This window comes from Mirounga angustirostris, unplaced genomic scaffold (assembly GCF_029215605.1).
Source record: "Mirounga angustirostris isolate CCGP_5_RB_7025 unplaced genomic scaffold, mMirAng1.0.hap1 SCAF_10, whole genome shotgun sequence".
NCBI lineage: Eukaryota > Metazoa > Chordata > Mammalia > Carnivora > Phocidae > Mirounga > Mirounga angustirostris.
Genome location: NW_026991718.1, coordinates 111,363,547 through 111,383,085, shown reverse-complemented (window position 1 = coordinate 111,383,085; position 19,539 = coordinate 111,363,547). Strand labels below are relative to the sequence as shown.

General features: G+C 51.0%; 1 protein-coding gene across 3 annotated transcripts; it reads left to right on the top strand.

Moving 5' to 3' along the window:
- The first annotated feature begins 721 nt into the window (after positions 1 to 721).
- CCM2L (CCM2 like scaffold protein) lies at positions 722 to 18,985 on the top strand. Of its 3 annotated transcripts, none has more exons than XM_045885554.3 (10): positions 722 to 854; positions 3,105 to 3,272; positions 4,799 to 4,882; positions 4,978 to 5,161; positions 5,775 to 6,253; positions 9,960 to 10,095; positions 11,804 to 11,867; positions 14,782 to 14,911; positions 15,479 to 15,617; positions 16,567 to 18,982. In XM_045885554.3, the coding sequence occupies exons 1-10, from the start codon at positions 825 to 827 to the stop codon at positions 16,875 to 16,877; spliced, it is 1,725 nt and encodes a 574-aa protein (XP_045741510.1). In that variant the 5' UTR covers positions 722 to 824; the 3' UTR covers positions 16,878 to 18,982. The 3 variants fall into 3 exon arrangements, with proteins under 3 accessions (XP_045741510.1, XP_064429033.1, XP_064429034.1); XM_064572963.1 differs by lacking the exon at positions 16,567 to 18,982 and adding an exon at positions 15,731 to 16,557; XM_064572964.1 differs by lacking the exon at positions 4,799 to 4,882 and having other exon boundaries at positions 16,567 to 18,985.
- The last annotated feature ends 554 nt before the right edge of the window (positions 18,986 to 19,539 follow it).

Here is a 19,539-nt window from a genome sequence, read left to right as displayed (position 1 = left end):
CCAGGACACACAGACACATAGATAGGTAAATAGTTAACATTTATTGAGCATTTCATATGTGTCAGGAGCTCTTCTAAGTGCATTTAATCCTTACAAGGTCACCATGAGGTCAGACTGCTATTATGCCCATTTTATAGATGGGGAAACAAGCGGGTAAGGGACTTGCCCAAGGTCATCACCCTAGTAAGTGATAAAATCAGGATTCAAACTCAGGCAACCTATCCTCGAACCCTATGAATACTGCCTCCCTTAATGGTAATGATTAATTTTTAAAATCATAACTTGCTTGGACACAATATTCTATAGTTTAGGAAGCATTTTCCTATCCACTCTTGTATTTATTTCTCACCACAGCAGCCAGAGAGGGAGGCGATGTTTATTCCTACTTCATAGAGAGGAGGGGGCAACCGAGGCTGTACAAGAGCGAATTACTTGTCTTGCCAAGGTCACACAACAAGGTCAGTGGCAGAAGTACGGTTGGAATTCGGGATTCTCAGACTCCAAACTGGGGGGCCCTTCCCCAGCCTTACTCGGTTCCCAAGCCCCCTCAACAGCAAGTCTTTTGGAGGGAGGCTTGAGGCCTTCTCCCCGGGTAGGTTGTTCTGGCTGGGCTTCCTTCCACTCTTCAGCTGGAGGGGCCCAAGCCTGCATCCTCCACTCGCCTCCGGCCCCCCACCTCTGCTCACTATCAGACGGGAGCGGCAGGAACTCCGGGGCTGGTGGAGTTTCCGACCAGGCAGGAAAAAGAACAAAGGAACTGCGTAGGGGGGAGAGGGTGGAGGAGATGGTCAGGAGGGTGGCAAGAGTAGAGGAGACGCTTCACCATGGAATATGAAGTCAAGAAAGGGAAAAAGGTAGGTGGGAAGTTGGGAGGGATGCGGGGGAAAGAAATGTCCATGGAGCTGGTAAAGTGGGAGGCCTGGGGTGGGGGTGAGGGGCAGTGAGTGGCATGCGTAGAGTCTTTCTTCTCATCAGAAAAGACTGTCCTTCCCACCCTTGGGCAGTCAGACATTTGGACTCAAGCTCCCTAACCTGTCTCCCCACTCACAAGCGGCGTCTGCCATCCCTGGAATGAATAGACAGACAGGCACCTTCCGGGGAAACCCAGCCAGCCAGATTGTTTTGGGAGATACTACCAACCTGCTTCCATGGCTTTCCTGGGGGCTCCTCACACTGAGAGACAAACACAGAATAGACACATTCCCCTGCTCCTTACCTCCCCCGACAGAAGGAGCTCAGCCAGGGCAATTCTGTGCTATAAAGCTGCCTATCCAGGTTGAGACACCTACCTGCTCCCCTGCTGGGTTCCAGCCTAGCCTGCCCCCTCCCCATCTTTATGCCAGAACAGCTCTTCTCCGAAGGCCTCAGCCTGAGGGTCATCCCCCTTACCCCATAGATCCTCACCCCTCCTTACCGTCAGTTTTCTAGTCTGGTTCCTTGGGCACCTCACCTGGTTGTCTTTGCTATTCAGGGGGTCCCTCAGATTCCAACTCCCACCGCCACCCAGCTCTCTTCCTCCAAGAAACTGAGGTCAGGCTGGTCTAAAGGGCTCCCATGTGAATCATGAGGGCTCAGAAGAGAGTCAAGACATAGTGCTGCTTCTCTCTGGGTTTATCCCTTCTCTAGATATTTACTGAACCCTTATTATGTGCCAAGCATGGTGCCTGGTACTGGTGATGATACAGTGGTGAGCAAAGTCAGACAAGGTCTCCGCTCCCTCCCTGGAGCTCACATTCTAGTGGGGAAAGCAACTCTTAATTCTTTTTTAAAAAAGCAATGAATATAAAATTGCATAAGAGACTCCATACACAGTGCTGGGATATAGAATATTAGGGGACCTAACCCTAGACTGGTCAGTTTGAGCTGAGATCTGATGGGTGGAAGAAAAGGGAGTAGGGAAGAGCATTTCAGGCAGAGGAACAGCATGTGCAAAAGCTCTGCAATGGGAAGGAACAGAGCAAGTAGGGAGGACTGGAAAGATGGCCCTGTAGCTGGAGGGCAGGAGCAAGGGGCGGGGTGGGGCAGTGCGGGGGTGCATAAAATGAGGCTGGAGAGGTGGGCAGGGCTGGATCATTAAAGGCCACAGACAAAACATTTAGCTCTCCACTCCATACACACACACACACTCACATACACAGAATCAAGTCCCAGCTCCATAGCTGGCATTCAGGCCCTCTATGGCTCATTCATCTCATCATTCAGCTGCAATAGACCACGTGCATCTTCCCCAGGCTCATGCTCAGCCAGCCCCAGGGGTTTGCACGTGCAAAATATGTGCCTGGAACATCTGCCTGGAATACCCTTTCCCAGATCATTTGTTCTCATTTCTCAGAGCTTCCAGATACTTCATCTAGGCTCCAAGATACTGGTTTTAAAATATGAGCTGGGCCTGTATCAGAATCACCTGGAGTGCTTGTTAAAACATAGATCATTGGGTTTCACACCCAAGCTCTGATCCAGTAGATCTAGGATGGAATGGGAGAATATGCATTTCTCTTAAGTTCCTCAGTGCTGCCACTGCTGACCCAGGAGCCATATTCACAGAGAACTGCTCTAAAATGGTGCTCACACTTTCCTGCGAGATTTAGATTCTGTTGGGCTGCATTGGAGTCTAGAACTGGCTTCTTGAATCTTGCTGTAGGCCATTTTTTGTGCAGGTGTCTGCTGGATTCTCCTTAAACGTACTTACTGGCCATTTCTAATTTGGGGGAAAGCACAGAGAATAGCATGACAAATACCTGTGCACTCACCACTGAGCCACATTGACTCTTAATATTTTTCTTACTTGCCCCAGTCCTTCAGTCTGGGCCTGGGCCTGGGCCTTAGCACGCCCTCTGCCCTCACCTGGGTGTTTATTTTATTTTATTTTTAAAGATTTTAATTATTTGACAGAGAGAGACACACCGAGAGAGGGAATCTCTCTGAGGCTTAGTTTCTCCATCTGTAAAATGGGGATCACAGAGGTACCCCTTCTGCAGAGTCTATGAGAATTAAATTAGGTACTAGGTAAGTAAGTAAAATGCCGAATGCGGAAGTGCTCAATAAAGCCAGTTGCTGTTGTTACTGTTGTTCCCCCCCACATCTCCCTGCCTCCCGCCCCCCAGGGCTTTGTATCCCCCATCCGGAGGCTGGTGTTCCCCAAGGCTGGGCGCCGGGCTGCCTTTCGGACCAGTGTGAGTCGCCGGCCCCTGCACTCGATGCCCCTTTACCCCCCTGACTACCTCATCGACCCTCAGATTCTGCTGTGTGACTATCTGGAGAAAGAGGTCAAGGTATGTGTAGGGTGAGGAGAAGGGTGGGCAGAATCTTGGGGTGAGGAGTAAAGGAGGGGTAAGGTTTTCCTTAACTCTCTTAGGGTCCCTGGCTGGGTCTGAAAATGAGGCCAACAAACACAGATGAACAGGAGAAAAGTGTGCACATTTTATTAAATGGTTACATGTCCATGAGAGCTTTCACAGGGGAATGAAGACCCAAAGAAGTGACCAGAGCAGGAAGCTTTTATATCTTTTTGACACTAAATTTATGAAGAGCTGACAAGGCAGAAGGGTTTGGGCTAGGGGAGTAAAAGGTGAAGAAATAACAAGGTTTGTTTTTACAGCCTTCTCAGCCCTAAATTCCCTGTGTCTGGTGAGAGGAGGTCTCCCTCCAGGTACAGGGAGGGTACTTTTCAGGTGGGAGATTTTTCTCCTGCTTTTGGGGAAGAGGGGTGGGGGAAGGTCAGAGTAACCTTCCTGCTTCTACCATTTTCTTCAACTCCTTCAAGCTTAAGATATTCAATATGCCAACGTGCCATATTTGGGGGTAGTGTGTTCTGGATCCCATCAGGAGAGACTGTACCTCTCTCTCACACCAAGCCCTGACCAGCCCGGTCTCACACAGGGGAGGCTCAGAGCAAAGAGACTTGGGTTCATGACAGCCAACTCCTGCCTTATGCTGTGGACCCTCAGCAAATGACCTCCACCCACTCAGCCTCAGTGTTTCCATTTCAACACAGGGCTCAAAACCTACTCACAGGAGAGAGCAGATGGGAAAAGCCATACCTTCCTGTGAGGTTTTACCACAGTAATGTTGTTGCTACTCATATGAACTTGTTATAGGAACCCAGTTCAGCAAGCCAGAGGGGACTAAGGTCCCTCAAGGGTTTTACTACTGTTTCATGAGCACCATGAAGGAGCAATGGAGAATGCTCATTACCCAAGGAAGATTGATATGGGGGTAGGAGTGTTAGATTTGGCAAAAACAGGCTGCCCAGTTAAGTGTGAATTTCAGAAAAGCAACGAGTACTTGTTTAGTATTAATATGTCCTAAATACTACATGGGACTAAAAATACTTTAAAAAATTTTGTTTAAAGTATTCACTGTTTATGTGGAATTCAAATTTAACTGGCGTCTTGTATTTTACCATATATGGAGGGCTAAAGCTAACTAATAAATCCACTTAAATATTGGGGACTGAAATTTCATAGAGAATAAAAGAAGAAAAAGGTTTGATTGGTGGAATTCACCTAGAAGAACAAAACTAAAAATAAAGTTAATTTCTTACATTGAATAACATTAAAGTTCGGGATGACATTAAGTTTTAACTAAGAATGAAGAATTATTATATTGATTTGGGGCATCATTTTTTGGGGTCTGGCTTCTGTGACCACCTTAATAGCTATCATCAGGTTATGATCAATTCAGGTATTTCTACTTCAGTCTATATTCACTGGGTCAGTGAGGGGTTCTGGGTTATCCAAGGCTTCAAGGTGACCTCTCTGTGCCCTTCTCCCACCCCTACCTCCCATTTCCTGTCCAGTTCCTGGGCCACCTCACCTGGGTTACCTCCTCACTGAACCCCTCCAGCCGCGACGAGCTCCTGCAGCTGCTGGACACGGCCAGGGTGAGGCCCTGGGGAGGGTTAGGGCTGGGTCTTGTCCTCTTCTTCCTCTCCCACCCGAGCCCCTCGGGGACCCAAGAGATCCGAACCCCCTGCAGCAGTTGAAGGAGCTGCCGCTGAAGACCACAGCGGAGCAGGACAGTATCCTGAGCCTGTCGGCCCGCTGCCTGCTGCTCACCTGGCGCGACAACGAGGAGCTAATCCTGCGTATCCCCACGCATGAGATCGCCGCCGCCTCCTACCTGCAGGACGACGCGCTGCACCTGCTGGTGCTTAAGACCGGTACAGCGGGCGGGGCAGGGCCGGGAGGTGAACGCGGAGAGAAAGGGCCCAGCGTCTAGTTTTGGGAAAGGAATGACCTGGGGTGGGGAGGGGGTGGGTTGCTGAGGGTGGATGGTGTGTGATGGAAAAGGCCAACCACACCACCCCGAGACTAAGAGCAGGCCATGGCCATACGCAAGAAGACGCGGGCCCAGGTTGAGGTTGAGTTTGAAGGGTGGACGGCTTGAGCCACCAGCCTGAGGCCAGGTAGCGGGGCTGGGAAGGCTGGAGGAGCCCAAATTCTGGGACTTGAAGTTAAAGCGCGCGGTGAAGCTGAGCAAGACAGAGGCGCGCCCAGAGCTCGGGCGAGGGGCGGAGTCTGAGCTGGGGGCGTGACCATATGCCGAGGAGGCGGAGCTCCTGGCTGGAGTGATGGGGGGACAGGTCAGACCGCAAGCAAGACTAGGGTGGAGCCGAGGCCGGGGGCGGGCCCCAAAAGTAAGGACAACGCGGGGGGCGGATCTGGCCTCGAGACTTTGAAGGCAGACGTGGGGCCAGGCGCCGCTGGTCCGCAGCTGGTCTCGGGAGGGGGCTCTTAGCCCGGATCTCCTGACCGCCGTCCCGCCTCTCCTAGGTCTGGGCGTGGACCCGGTGCCAGCCGGCGTAGACGCCAGCCCCGGCGGCGCAGGGCGCGACCCGGGCCCGCCGGGCGCGGCGCCCGAGAAGCGGCGGGGGGGCACCACGGAGCGGCGCCACACCATCTGCAGCCTGGACTGGCGGATGGCGTGGGGCGGGGGCGCGGGCGCAGAGGCCCGGGCCGGGGGCGGCGGCGGCGGCAGCCTGGAGCGCCAGCGCGCCGGGGCGCGGGCGTCGGGCAGCTGGGAGCGGCGGCAGACGTTCAGCGGCAGCTGGGAGCGGAGGCACGGCGGCGGCGGCGGCGGCGGCGGCGGCGGCGGCGCGGGCAAGCCGGGCGGCAGCTGGGAGCGGAGGCAGGCGGGCGGCGGCGGCGGCGGCAGCTGGGAGCGGCGCCACCCGGGCTCCAACCCGCTCGACCCGCAGGACCCCAGCCCCGACGCCTACTGCAACCTTGTCATCCTGGCTGTGGCCAACAGGGTGAGCCCGAGGGCACCCGGAGCCCCCGCGCCCCGCCTCCCGGCCGCGTCCGGGGTTGGAAGGCGTCGCTCTCCACCCCAGCCCGCTCCGTTCCTGGAGTCTTTCCTTCCCCCTCCTGAGGCCCTACCTAGGACTTCAGGTACTACCTGTGTATCCACGACGCCAAAGGGCTTCTAATCCCCGGCCTGGACACCTCCCCCTTGCCATCCCAATGGGATGGAAACTCAAAACAGCCCAAACAGACGGGATCGAACCCCTCCTCCAGCCCTGCTTTCTCCCGCCTTGTCAATGTCCGCACTACCACGGTAGCAATCAGGGGACACTCATTACCAGCACGAATGGAATGCCAACACATGCCAGGCAAGGAACCAGCATTAACACATTTCATTCTCTCACTACCCCTAGAGGCAAACATTACAAGCCTCCTCATTCTAGAGAGGAGGAAAGTGAGATCCAGAGGCTAAGTAACTCGTGGAAGGTCACCCAGGAACCAGGCGGTGGTTTCAACAGAGACCAGGGAAGTTCAAGCCTGTACTCTTTTTTTTTTTAAGATTTTTATTTATTTATTTATTTGAGACAGAGAGAATGAGAGACAGAGAGCATGAGAGGGAGGAGGGTCAGAGGGAGAAGCAGACTCCCTGCCGAGCAGGGAGCCCGATGCGGGACTCGATCCCGGGACTCCAGGATCATGACCTGAGCCGAAGGCAGTCGCTTAACCAACTGAGCCACCCAGGCGCCCTATTTATTTTTATTTTTATTTTTTATTTTATTTTTTAAAAAGATTTTATTTATTTATTTGAGAGAAAGAATGAGACAGAGAGAGAGAGCACGAGATGGGGGAGGGTCAGAGGGAGAAGCAGGTTCCCCGCCGAGCAGGGAGCCCGATGCGGGACTCGATTCCGGGACTCCAGGATCATGACCTGAGCCGAAGGCAGTCGCCTAACCGACTGAGCCACCCAGGCGCCCTCAAGCCTGTACTCTTGTTAACTATGGCAGTCATCCAAGGCAGAAGCCTTCCATTGTTGCCTTTCCTCCCCTCGCCCCCATTGTCCATATTCACCCTTGCTTTTATTCATTTGACCATCTCTACTGAGCACCAGCTTTGTCCTAGGCATTGGGCTAAGTGCTATGGATGCAGAGATGAGCAAAGACATATTTAGTGCCCTCCCTTCGGGAGCTCAATCTAGCAGACACCATCAAGTCCTGAGTTGTCTAAACTTTTCCTCTGGCCCAGGGCCCCCAACCCCTCCCCCCACCCTGTAGTACCCTAGTGAACAAAACAGTCTTATGGCATTTAAAACACTGAGAACTCCAAATTTTATCTCTCAGCAAATCTCCAGGCATGTTTCTCCAATCGGCCTCTCCATACGGTGGGCTAATGACCATCTCAAACTTAACACATCCAAAGCTAAGCGCCCAATCTTCTCCCCCAAACCTGCTCCTCCCTTGGTCTCCCTGTGTTGATTAATGGCAGCTCTGTCCTTCCCTCCTGCAGATCAAAACCTGGCAGTGATCTGTGACTCATCTTGCTCTCACACAACACATATCCATTCCATCAACAAATCCTGTTTGCCTTATTTTTAAAATCTATCCCAAGCCTATGTACTTCTCCCCACCCTCCACTGTCCCGACCCAGGTCCACGCCCCATCTTCTATCATCCAGATCATGCATTTAGACCACAGATTCGGCTCTTGCTTATAACCTGATCCCCCCACAGTCAGAGCAGTCCCGTTAACACATAAGTCTCATCATATCACGGCTCAAAATCTCGCCGTGGCTCCCCATTTCACTCAGAGTAAGAGCTAATGTCCTTACAACTGCTTATAAGGCCTCCCACCTTATCGTGGTGGCTAAAGCCCATTTCCTCTCTGGCCTCATCTCTTTCTAGGTCCCCCTTTCTGCACTTCATTCCAGCCAGACTGGTCTCCTTGTAGAGTGCCAAGAGACCTGTGCATTCTGGATGGTTCACTATGGTATCTCTGACACCTAAAACAGTGCCTGGCACGTGATAAATATTGAATGAATGGATGAAGTGATGCGTATTATATTCCTATACCTTGTGATGGGGACCAAGAAGAAAACAAACAGATTGCAGTGAAATGAGGGAGGAGATCCATTTTCCATAGAGAAAGTGAGTTTGTGCCTTTTAAATTGAAATGTGAAGGGGAGGAAGGAGTCAGCAAGGTGAATTGGTAGGAAAATGAATTCCAAGCAGAGGGAACAGTGCTCCCTGTCTATCTCACTGGACCGTGAGGGCTTGAGGGTACAGACCTCATCTAATTCACCCCTGAGACCTCAGAGTCTGGCCCAGTGCCTAAAATAGGGCTAAATGAGAATTAGTCCTATCCTATGAAGAGCTGTTTTTCAGGAGTATCTGATTCTCTGGCCTCCTATCCAAGGACTTGTGGTCCCAAGGAGGGCACAGGAGTTAGAATCAAAAAACCTGAGTGCCAATAGTAATTAATGCTAAGAACTTGCTGTGTGAGCTGGAAGAGTCACCTAGCCACTCTAAGCCTCAGTGCTTTTAACTATAAAAGAAGGATACTCTCTCCCCTGTCTATTTTGTAGGGTTATTGTAAGGATCAATCCTGCCTCTCCTGGGTTACATTTTAATTCATACCCCGGGCTTTTTAGAGGCACAAAATAGGAAATGGTACCATGAAGATGGTCTCATCAGTGATTGTCTTTCTGAATCTCTTGCTTAAAGACATAAAGAGGTAGGGGCACCTGGGTGGCTCACATGGTTAAGTGTCTGCCTTTGGCTCAGGTCATGACCCCAGGGTCCTGGGATCGAGCCCCACATCGGGCTCCTGGCTCAGCGAGGAGCCTGCTTCTCCCTCTCCCTCTGCCTCTCTCCCTGCTCATGCTTTTTTTTTTTCTCTCTCTCTATATATATCTCTATGTCTCAAATGAATAAATAAAATCTTAAAAAAAAAAAGACATAAAGAGGTAAATTAGAAAGGCAAATTCCTCTTCAAATTTGCAGTCTCAAGAAACTTTCACCCAAGAATTGAAATTCCTGCCTCCTATCAGAGACTGAAGTTTATGTATTCATCCTACTTCCATTATTGCCCTGGGTGCCAGAAAGCTCATATCTAAATATGGCATCCAGTAGTAGTAACTATGTTGAGCCTAAAATTTTCATACATGTAATTCTTCCTCCTCCTAGTAGGTATCAGGAGTCCTGGGTTCTAGTCTTGGCTAATCATTTCACCTCTCTGAGCCTCAACTTCCTACCGGAATTTAAACTAGGGCTTATTTTATCTTATTTTATTTTATTTTATTTTATTATTATTATTTTTTTTTAATAGGCTCCACACCCAGCATGGAGCCCAACATTGGGCTTGAACTCATGACTGTGAGATAGAGACCTGAGCTGAGATCAAGAGTTGGATGCTTAACCAACTGAGCCGCCCAGGTGCCCCTAGGGCTTATTTTAGATAAACTTTAGAAGGTCCTATGAATCCCCTAGAAATCTGGGATGCATTTTTCAGAGCAGAAGACAGAGTTGCTGCTGGACTCTATTACAGAGTTCAAGATCCAGAGGATGGCCATACAATTTTGATGGGGAATGCCCTCCAAGTTGATTTAAAGGTGCCCATAGGTGTGTGTGTGGCCCTCCGAGCCTCCTCACACTGTTTAAGGGGGCAGGGGTGTCCTGAGCACTGGAGAGGCCTGAGCGCTCTGTCCTCCTCCCTGGGCCAGGATGCTGCCGAGGAGTCCTGTGCCCTCATCTGTCAGGTCTTCCAGATCATCTACGGGGACCAGAGCATTGAGTGCGTGGACCGGGCTGGCTACCACTACACGTCCACGCCCGAGCGGCCGTGGCTCTGCAGTCGCAGTGAGTACTGGAACTGGCTGCCCCCCGCCCCCCGCCCCCCGCTGTGAAACATCCCAAAGGCCGGGGAGGGGGGCTGCCCCAGGACTCAGGGCCAATGAACGCCTTTAGGGGTCCTGATCTCTACCACAATTACAGTGTCCTCCCCCAACCCTGCTGCCCTTATGTAGTTAAAATAAAATGTCAGTTTTCATTATGACCTCAAACTTAGCTTCTTCACAGATATTCTGGTTGCCAGATTCAGAATGAGCCCCTCAAAGCTGAACTTTTTCCCCCGCTTTCATTTTTGATGTCCTTGCTTTGCAGAAATCCAGGCGCATGCATTGTCTATTGACTGAGCTGTCTAGCTCCACTAGGAATCTAGGTCAAAACCAAGATTTCCAGACCCACCCTTGAATGCAATCAAGGGCTAGAATGAGAATGAGCTAATAGAGGCATTTATTGAGCACCAACTATGTGCCAAGCACAGTACCAATGTGCCAAGTCTTATTTAATCCCCATAGCGACCTTGTCGGGTCCTATTTGCCACTGTATCCCCTGTGCCTAGCACAGGACTAGGGACACCACAGATGCTCGACAAGTGTTTTTTGAGTAGATGAAAGAACTCTCTGAAGCCTTATGATTCCAGTTTTATCGATGAGGACATTAAGGCTCAGAGTAGTCAATAAATTGCTCAGGGTCTTACTCAGCGAGTAAGTGGGAGAGTCGGGATTCAAACCCAGCTCTGTCTGATTTCTAAAGCTTCTACCTGCAGATCCTCCCATGCTACTTTCCAGGCCACTAAGTGACTTTCCTCAGTCACAGCCCCCTCAGTGTGCTCCCTGTTTGCATAGCTCCAGCAACAGAGCTCTTTCCTCCTGGAGGCGCTCCCATCCGTGGGAACTGCGGTTATTGGGAAGTTGGGATGGTTCATCAACTCTCACAGGATGATGGGTAAATTAATGAGATAAGTCAACAAGTATTTCAACAAATTCATTCTATTCAACAAATATTTACTGAAGCATCTGCTATCAGCAGGATGTACCGGGGAGCAGAACCAGACGTGGCCCTGCTCTCACAAGGCTTGCTTTGCTGAGGTAGCCCACAGTAATTACATAGTTACACAAGGAAAATGTAGCCACATGTTGTACTCTGAGAACACAGACTGAGGAACCGGCCTCACCTGGGAAGTCAGGGGGGTGTGGTGGGGAAGTGACACTGAGTGAGCCAAGATCAGAAGGGTAAGGTTAGTGGATTCAGAGAGGTAACAGGGCTAGGTAGAGAGCAAGTCCTCTGTAAATGGTGCTTCTATCCTCTCAAGATTTGAGGTTCTTTCCCTCAAAGTTCTTTTTTTTTTCCTTGCCTCAAACACAGTTTTCAAAACATTACCTCACCTGTTTCCTCACCTGCTATTCCCAAGACCCCCATGAGGCAGGCAGGAAGGTGGTATTGTCCCAACCTTGGGGAAGTTGAGGGCCAGGAGAGAGGAGGTGAGTTGCCCAGGGTTGGCTGTGTGTTGGTGGTGGGGGTAGGAATCATGGTCAAAATCTTCCAGTGGCTGCCTAATTTCACTCAGGGTAAAAGCTAACACGCTTACGGTTGCCTACAAGGTCATCCATGCTCCAGCCACCATCCCAACCACAGGGAGGGGCTGAGGCTGGGGCCTCAGGGAGCTGGGGGTGTTGGTCCCTGGTCTGCTGCCTCTAACCGCCCCTCTGTCTCCTGACCCCAGGTGAGAGCTGCCGCACGGATGGGACTTACGCCTACGACGCCGACTTCAGCTGCTGCAGCTCCTTGTGGGTACCACCCTGCCCCCCTCCTACACCCCTGCACAAACCGGGTCACTCTTCTGGGCATTCTTGAGCCCCCCGTGGGCAAGAGAGGGTGGGAGAAGATGACCTCACCTCGATTTGTGCTGATGCCCTGGGCCCTGGTGGGGGGAGGGCATAGGTAAACTGATCTCTGTGGGCTTCAGTGAGCTCAGAGGATCCAGACCCAGACTCTGACAGGCCCAGGGGAGAGCCAGAACCCAGAACTGGGCCCATGTAGGCCTGCAGATCTCTGCTCGTCATCCAGACACAGTGGCCTGCAGAGCCCAAACCACAGCTAATATCAAAAAATAATTTTGGTTTACTTTAGTTTTAATTCCATATAGTAGAAAACCCTAAAAAAAGATAGAGCTTTAAACAAGATAGCTTTTTCCCACCTTATTTCTTTATAAAATAAACCAGGAGTTTATGGCCTTATGGTCAGCAGGGGTCCAGGCTTCTCTTCTCCCCACTCCTTGGCGCTTGCTCCCATCCTCAAAGTCACCTCATGGACCAAGATGATGGTCATAGCTCCAGTCATCGCAGTGGCCTGCCAGGGGGCTCAGTAAAGAGCTTTGCTGGGAGTCCCACCTCATGCCTCTGCTTGTGTTGCATTGGCCAGAACTTGGTCACATGGCCACCACGAGCTGCCCGCAAGTCTGGGAGTGCCGCATTAACAAACCCACCTGGGAACATTGTCCAGGGTTCTGTTTAGTATGACCAACCCCTGCCTCCAGCACTGGGGGGGGGGGGGGGGGGGATTCCCAGGACATGGGAATTTCAGTACAAACACCAGGGAAGTCCTAGGCAAACTGGAACAAGTGGGTCATGCTGGTTCTGCTAAGGTCTAGACTTGACAGGTAGCAATCTCTGCCAGTAATATACGCCTTACTTTTTTTTTTCCTCTTTGGTGGCAATATATTCGCCTTCTTTTTTTTTTTTTTTTAAAGATTTTATTTATTTATTTGAGAGAAAGAGAATGAGAGAGAGCACATGAGAGCGGGGAGGGTCAGAGGCAGAAGCAGGCTCCCTGCCGAGCAGAGAGCCCGATGCGGGACTCGATCCAGGGACTCCAGGATCATGCCCTGAGCCGAAGGCAGTCGCTTAACCAACTGAGCCACCCAGGCGCCCTATATTCGCCTTCTTAATACTGTGTGCTCTTGGGCCAGTCCTTAAACAACCTGATGATATCCCCCGGAGAGATGGCAATCATGATAATGACTAACCTTTGAGCTTGCTGTGTGCCTAGTGCTGTTCGATAAAGCACTTCATTTTTTTTTCAAGTAAACTTTACCCCCAACATGGGGCTTGAACTCATGAGCCCAAGATCAAGAGTCACATGCTCTACCGACTGAGCCAGCCAGGTGCCCCCAAGTGCTGCATTTTTTAAAAAAATCAATGTAGCAACATTACAGTGGCTATTGTTTATTTATTGCTTGTAGTCCATGACTCTAAGTGCCATATGAATAGATTCCTCTAATTCTTGTGACATCAGTTTTTGTCATCCCACTTTACAGATGGAGAAACTGAGGAATAGAGAAGCTAAGCAGCTTGCTCAGGGTCAAGCAGCTAGTAAGTTGTAGGCCTGAGGTTTGAACCTGAGCAGGCTAGCTCCAGGTCCACATCCCCTAACCACTATGCTATCCTGCTTTTCTGTAGGTAATAACGCAAGATGGTTCTGGAACAATTTAGAAACCAGGAGGCAGGTTGATCTTTATTTTAGGTAAAAAAAAAATTTTTTTTTTTTTGAGAGAGAGAGCAGGGGGAGGGGCAGAGGGAGAGAGAATCTTTTATTCTAAAAAAGATTTTATTTATTCATTTTGAGAGAGAGCGTGTGTGTGCATGAGCAGGGGGAGGGGCAGAGGGTGAGAGAGAGAGGGAATCCCAAGCAGACTCCGAGCTAAGCTTGGAGCCCAATGTGTGGCTCCATCCCACAACCGTGAGATCGTGACCTGAGCTGAAATCAAGAGTCAGATGCTTAACCGACTGAGCCACTCAGGTACCCCAGGTTGAGTTTTTATTAAGCAAGATTTCCTGAGTACCTATCATGCGCCAGAGACTGTGCTGTGTGCTAGGGTTACAGTGGGGAGCAAGACAAGGATGAGACCTGTGCTTGGCACAGGGCAGGTACTTAACAAGGAAGAAAGCAACGTCCCTGCTTTTGCATGGTTTATGGCACAAGCACAGTGTCTAGTACAGGAGACAATGAAATCATGATTTAATAGAAATAAGCATTAATGATAAGCACGAAAGAGAATAAGCACCTCACGGTACTGAGAGAGAGGCCGTGGGAGCCTTCCTCATCTGGGGAGTCCGGAGGGCCTCTCAGAGCTGATGACACTTGAACTGAGACCCAGAGGAGGAAAAGGGAAGAGGGCCCCAGGCATAGGGGCAGACAGTGCAAGGATTCTGAAGCAAGATGAAGCTTGGTGCATTTGAGGAGAAGCCAAGAGGCGGCCATGGACATTGATGGGGGGATCTGGAAAGGCCTCTCATGTCATGGCTAGACTTATGGGTTTGTGACCACATTTGACAGAGGATCTAACCCAGTCATTGGGAGAGGGGGTCAGGGAAAACTTTGTCGAGAAGGTGACATTTAAGCTCCAGTGATGAATAAGAGTTAGAGGGAACAGCATGTGCAAAGGCCCGGGGGTGGAGAGGCACTTGGAGTATTAGAGGAGAAGAGAGAAGGCAGAGTGGCCTGAGCATGCAGAGCAAGGGTGCGATGAGGCAACAGAGGCAGCCGGGGCCAGACAATGTGGGCCTTGGAGGCCAAAATGGGATCTAGGATGCGGCCTCAGGCCCAGAGCATCAGTAGCTGTGCCTTCCCAGCTCTACCTGCTGCAGGGAGAGGAGCTGGAGGGAGCTGAGTGAGGGCCCCCCTTTCTGCCTGTCTCTGCAGCAATGGCTCCCAGGATACATTTGAAGCGTGTTATAGTGGTACGTCCACACCCTCTTTCCACGGCTCCCACTGCAGCGGCAGTGACCACAGCGGCCTGGGCCTCGAGCAGTTGCAAGATTACATGGTCACGGTGAGCTGGGGCAGGCAATGTGGACAGCACAAGCAAAGGCCCGGAGGCTGGAGAAAGCACAGGGAGTATTTCAGGAATCATGAATAATCCTGGACATAACTGAAGCAGATGTTGAAGATCAGGGCGGGATATGAGGTTAGGAGAGTAAACTGAGGCCAGCTTGTGAAAGCCTTAGCTAGCATCGGCTAGCATTAACTGAGTGTTTGCTCTATATCAGGCATGGTTCTATGCACTTTTTATGCATTTATTTTAATCCTCTTAATGGCCACAGTAGGAGGTACTGCCATTATCTTCACTACATATAAGAAAAGTAAGGGTCAAGGAGGTTGTCACGTACCCAAGATCACAGAGCTGACCAAGGGGCCAGGATGTGAACTCAGGCAGCTTGAGTCCACAGCACATGCTTAGATGCAGCCCAGAGGGTCTTGATGCCCCCCAGTAGGCCATGGGAGGGTTTCAAGGGAGGTCTTGGCCAAATATACCCTTACAGATAGGACTCTGCGTCTTTTAGGCAAAGGTTGGGTGGGGCTTGCTCCCCGGGACTGATCTTGAATGTTGTCCCTACAGTTGCGGAGTAAACTGGGGCCCCCTGAGATCCAGCAGTTTGCGGTGCTCCTGAGGGAGTACCGGCTGGGGCTGCCCATCCAGGACTACTGCGCAGGCCTGCTGAAGCTCTACGGAGACCGGCGCAAGTTCCTCCTCCTTGGTGAGCCACCTGCCACCACGCCCCCCCCCCCCCAAGGTCTGCCAAGGCCCCTACATGGTCCATGACATTCCCTATCAGTCATCAGGCTAGAAGTGTTCACTCTTATTCTTCAGCCTCCAATAAAGCCAAGATCGAGAAATCCATGGTGCTTTTGAGGAGAAAGGTGCAGAACAGAGGATGGACTTGCTTGCAGTCCCAGGGCCTAAGAAGAGCACTAATACAACCATTCACCTTCATAGCAAAGCTGGGTGAGGGGATGATTCTCCCCATTTACCCCATGGGGCATCTGAGGCTCACAGAGGCTAGGGAGCTTGTCCAAGGTCACACAGCTGGTAAGGAAGGCTAATAATAGCACCAGGAATGATAGTACTAATAAGCTAACGGGCATTTTGCAGTTACCCTGTGTCAAGCATCATCCCATTGAATGCTTCAGTTTTGGAAAGTAGAACCTTATTGCCCCCATATTGCAGATGAGGAAACTGAGGCTCCCCATATTGCAGATGTGGAAGCTGAGGCTCAGAGAAGCAAAGTAAAGTACTGAAGTCGCATAGCTAATGAGTAGAGATGGAAGCCAAACAAGCTGACTTGTCTGGGACACTCAGTGTGTGTGCTAAGCACCTCCTCACATCCCTCCCGGGAGAACTTGTGCAATTATCTCAGTTTCACAGGCGAGGAAAGTAAGGCTCGGAGTAGCTATTTAATGAGGATCACACAACGAATAACTGGGAATGTAACTGTTACAGTAACAAGCTAACCTGTAGTGAGCATTTACTTTGTGCCGAGCATTAGGTCATTATTCTCTGGAGCAGAGTCGAGGAACTTGTGCAAGGCCACACGGCCAGCCAGCGGCGGGGTGGGGATTTGAACTCAGATCTCTGCAGAAGGTGGTTCCAGTGTGGGAGGGGGAGGGCTGAACCTCGAGGAGTCCCCCTGCCTGTCGGCCCCGCAGGGATGCGGCCCTTCATCCCGGACCAGGACATCGGCTACTTCGAGGGCTTCCTGGAGGGGGTGGGCATCCGCGAGGGTGGCATCCTCACGGACAGCTTCGGGCGCATCAAGCGCAGCATGAGCTCCACGTCGGCGTCGGCGGTACGCAGCTACGACGGCGCGGCCCAGCGGCCCGAGGCGCAGGCCTTCCACCGGCTGCTGGCCGACATCACGCACGACATCGAGGCGCTGGCCCCCGACGACGAAAGCACGGACGAGGAGGCCCGGGACTCCCCTGGCGGGGGCGACGCAGCTGAGGACAACTACCTGTAGCCGCAGCCCATGCGGTCGGTGGGGACACACCTGCACTCCCGCCTGTGGGATCCCGGGCCCTGGGACGCCCCTCGCACCGGACGCGGGCCTCCACTCCCCGGGGTGTCCGTCCCTACCCTCGGGGCTCCAGGCCCTGCAATACCGAGAATGTCCTGCAGGAGGCGGGACCCTAAAGTCCTGGGCAGTCGCCTGGGGTTCAGCAGGCCCTTCGGCCAGACCCGGTTGGACAGCGCCCTGCTTTGTCCCACTAACCCCAGGCGCGGCCCCAGGACAACTCGTCTTTCCCGCGACTCCCGCAGCTTTCTGGAGGCCAAGGGAGGGATGACGGGTGGGCTCCACCTGCTGGCGGACTGAGAAAAGAATTCCCAGAGCCCACAGACCGCTGTTCCTCCTGTTTTACGCTTTGAGAAACTGAGGTTCAAAGAAGGGGAAGAAACTTGAGGGAATCTCCTATTTCTCCCTAGATATTACTTCAAACTAACCATACTAAATAGCGTCGAGGGTCTTTTTAGGGCTCTAAATGGCAGGGTCGCCCCTCCCCTGATGGCAGAAATTGGATCATCAGTGTGAAAGAGAGGTTTTTCTCTACTGGCACTTAAGTCAGAAATAGGTGATCGGGGTCCCAGTCCTGGCCCTAAGACTCTGAACAAGTTGCTTGTTCAGGTCTTGGATCTGGAGCCAGACAGACCTAGGGCTCCTGTCCGGTTAGTGTTCTCACCTCTTGGTGAGTTCCATTCCCTAATCTGTTGATGAGGTGCGCCCCTCCCACTTCACAGGGTGGTTCTGGGTACTAACAAAAGTCAAGACCTTAGTGCTGGGTCCAGCACATGATAGGCACCCAATAAAAGCTGTTCCCTTCCACATCCAACACTTTCAGATTTGGTCTGCCTGTCTTGCCTGGGAGCAGTGGGGTGGGAACTGAGGTGGGGGGTGGGCTGTAAGAAGACCCTTGGGGAAGTTTGTGAAGAGGAAATAGGACTTGCTCCTCACGGCTCTATGACACTCTGGCTCTGGGTTCAAGCCCCAAATGAAAAGTCCCCAAGGCTTCACAGGCTGCCATCATGAGAGTCCGTGGTCGTTGAAGAAACCTGATGGCAGGGTTGGAGAGGTAGAGAAGTCAGCGTAAGGACAACATTCAACACGGCCTGAGTAAAGGCTTGGAGGCTAAAAGGGATGAGTCCTGAGAGAATGTCAGAGACACACAGAATCGCTAAAGTTCATTTGCAAAACTTTACAGAGCCTTCCATGTTGAGACCGTGAGGTAGGTACAATTATCACCAATTTTAAAGTAACATTATTAGGGCTTCAGGTCCAGAGTTCCATGATTTATACCCAGTTTGTAGCAAATGGCCATCCCATCGTAATTAGTCCTTTAAGGCCCTCTGATGTTTTCTTTGGTTTATTTCCCCCTTCTAGCCACACATTCCCCACACTCCTTCCCCTCCCCACTGTGCGCACCCACCCTACGTGTTGATATATGGCCCTGAACATAAAATACACAATGCTTTGTGTGTGTATTTACCCTACGTGAATGGCGTTGTGTAAAGATCTCATTCTGTTGCTTTCTTTTTTCACTCCATCATATGAGTTTTAAGATAACCCATGTTGCTGTGGGAATATCTAGCTTATCACATCAAATTGCTGCAAAGCATTCCAAGCTGAGCATCCGTGGTTTTATTTATCCACCCCCACCCCAGGGATGGACACCCAGGTGGCTTCCAACTTCCTCTCACCGCAAAAAACACTGTGATGAACATCTTTGAACATGACCCTATGGGCCTATGTGAAAATTTCTTTGGACCCTATACCCAAGTGGAATTAGTAAATCACATGTGTGTTTTAAATGTCACTAAATTCTATTTGTGGCATGTGAAAGATGCTTGTCTCCCCACATTTTCATTTGCTTTTACATTATCCGACTGTAATTTTTGCCTATAGTTTGGATGTAAGGTGGCATCTCATTGTTTGAATTTCTCTGATAATATGAGATTCAGAATCTTCTACACTTGTCAGGCATTTGGGCTTCCCCTTCAGTGAACTGTCCATTCATGTCTTGGGCCCATCATCTATTGGGTTTCCTGTCTTTTTCTTTTCTTTTTTTTTTTTTAAGATTTTTTTTTTTATTTTTTTTTATTTGTTTATCTGAGAGAGAGAATGGGAGACAGAGAGCATGAGAGGGGGAGGATCAGAGGGAGAAGCAGACTCCCCGCCGAGCAGGGAGCCCGATGCGGGACTCGATCCAGGGACTCCGGGATCATGATCTGAGCCGAAGGCAGTTGCTTAACCAACTGAGCCACCCAGGCGCCCCGTCCTGTCTTTTTCTTGTCAATTTGCAGAAGTAGCTTGTAAATTTTAGGTATTAATGCCTTGTTGGATGTTGATGTTCCCAATATCGTCTCCTAATATGTTGCTCATGTCAGGTTTGTCTGGGGTAGTGGTTCTCAAACTTTACCATGCACCAGAATCTTCTGTAAGGCTTGTTAAAACACAGATCACTGAGCCGCCCCGCCCCCCCCTCCCCCCCAGAGTTTCTGACTCAGTAGAGCAGGGCTGGGGCCCGAGATTCTGCATTTCTTTTTTTTTTTTTTTTTAAGATTTTATTTATTTATTTGAGAGACAGCAAGAGAGGGAACACAAGCAACAGGCAGAGGGAGAGGGAGAA

Coding starts and splice junctions, on each gene's coding strand:
- CCM2L (XM_045885554.3), top strand. CDS start 825: ATGGAATATGAAGTCAAGAAAGGGAAAAAG. Junction 5,162..5,774: donor CCTGCTGGTGCTTAAGACCG/GTACAGCGGGCG, acceptor CGCCTCTCCTAG/GTCTGGGCGTGGACCCGGTG. Junction 15,618..16,566: donor GCGCAAGTTCCTCCTCCTTG/GTGAGCCACCTG, acceptor TCGGCCCCGCAG/GGATGCGGCCCTTCATCCCG.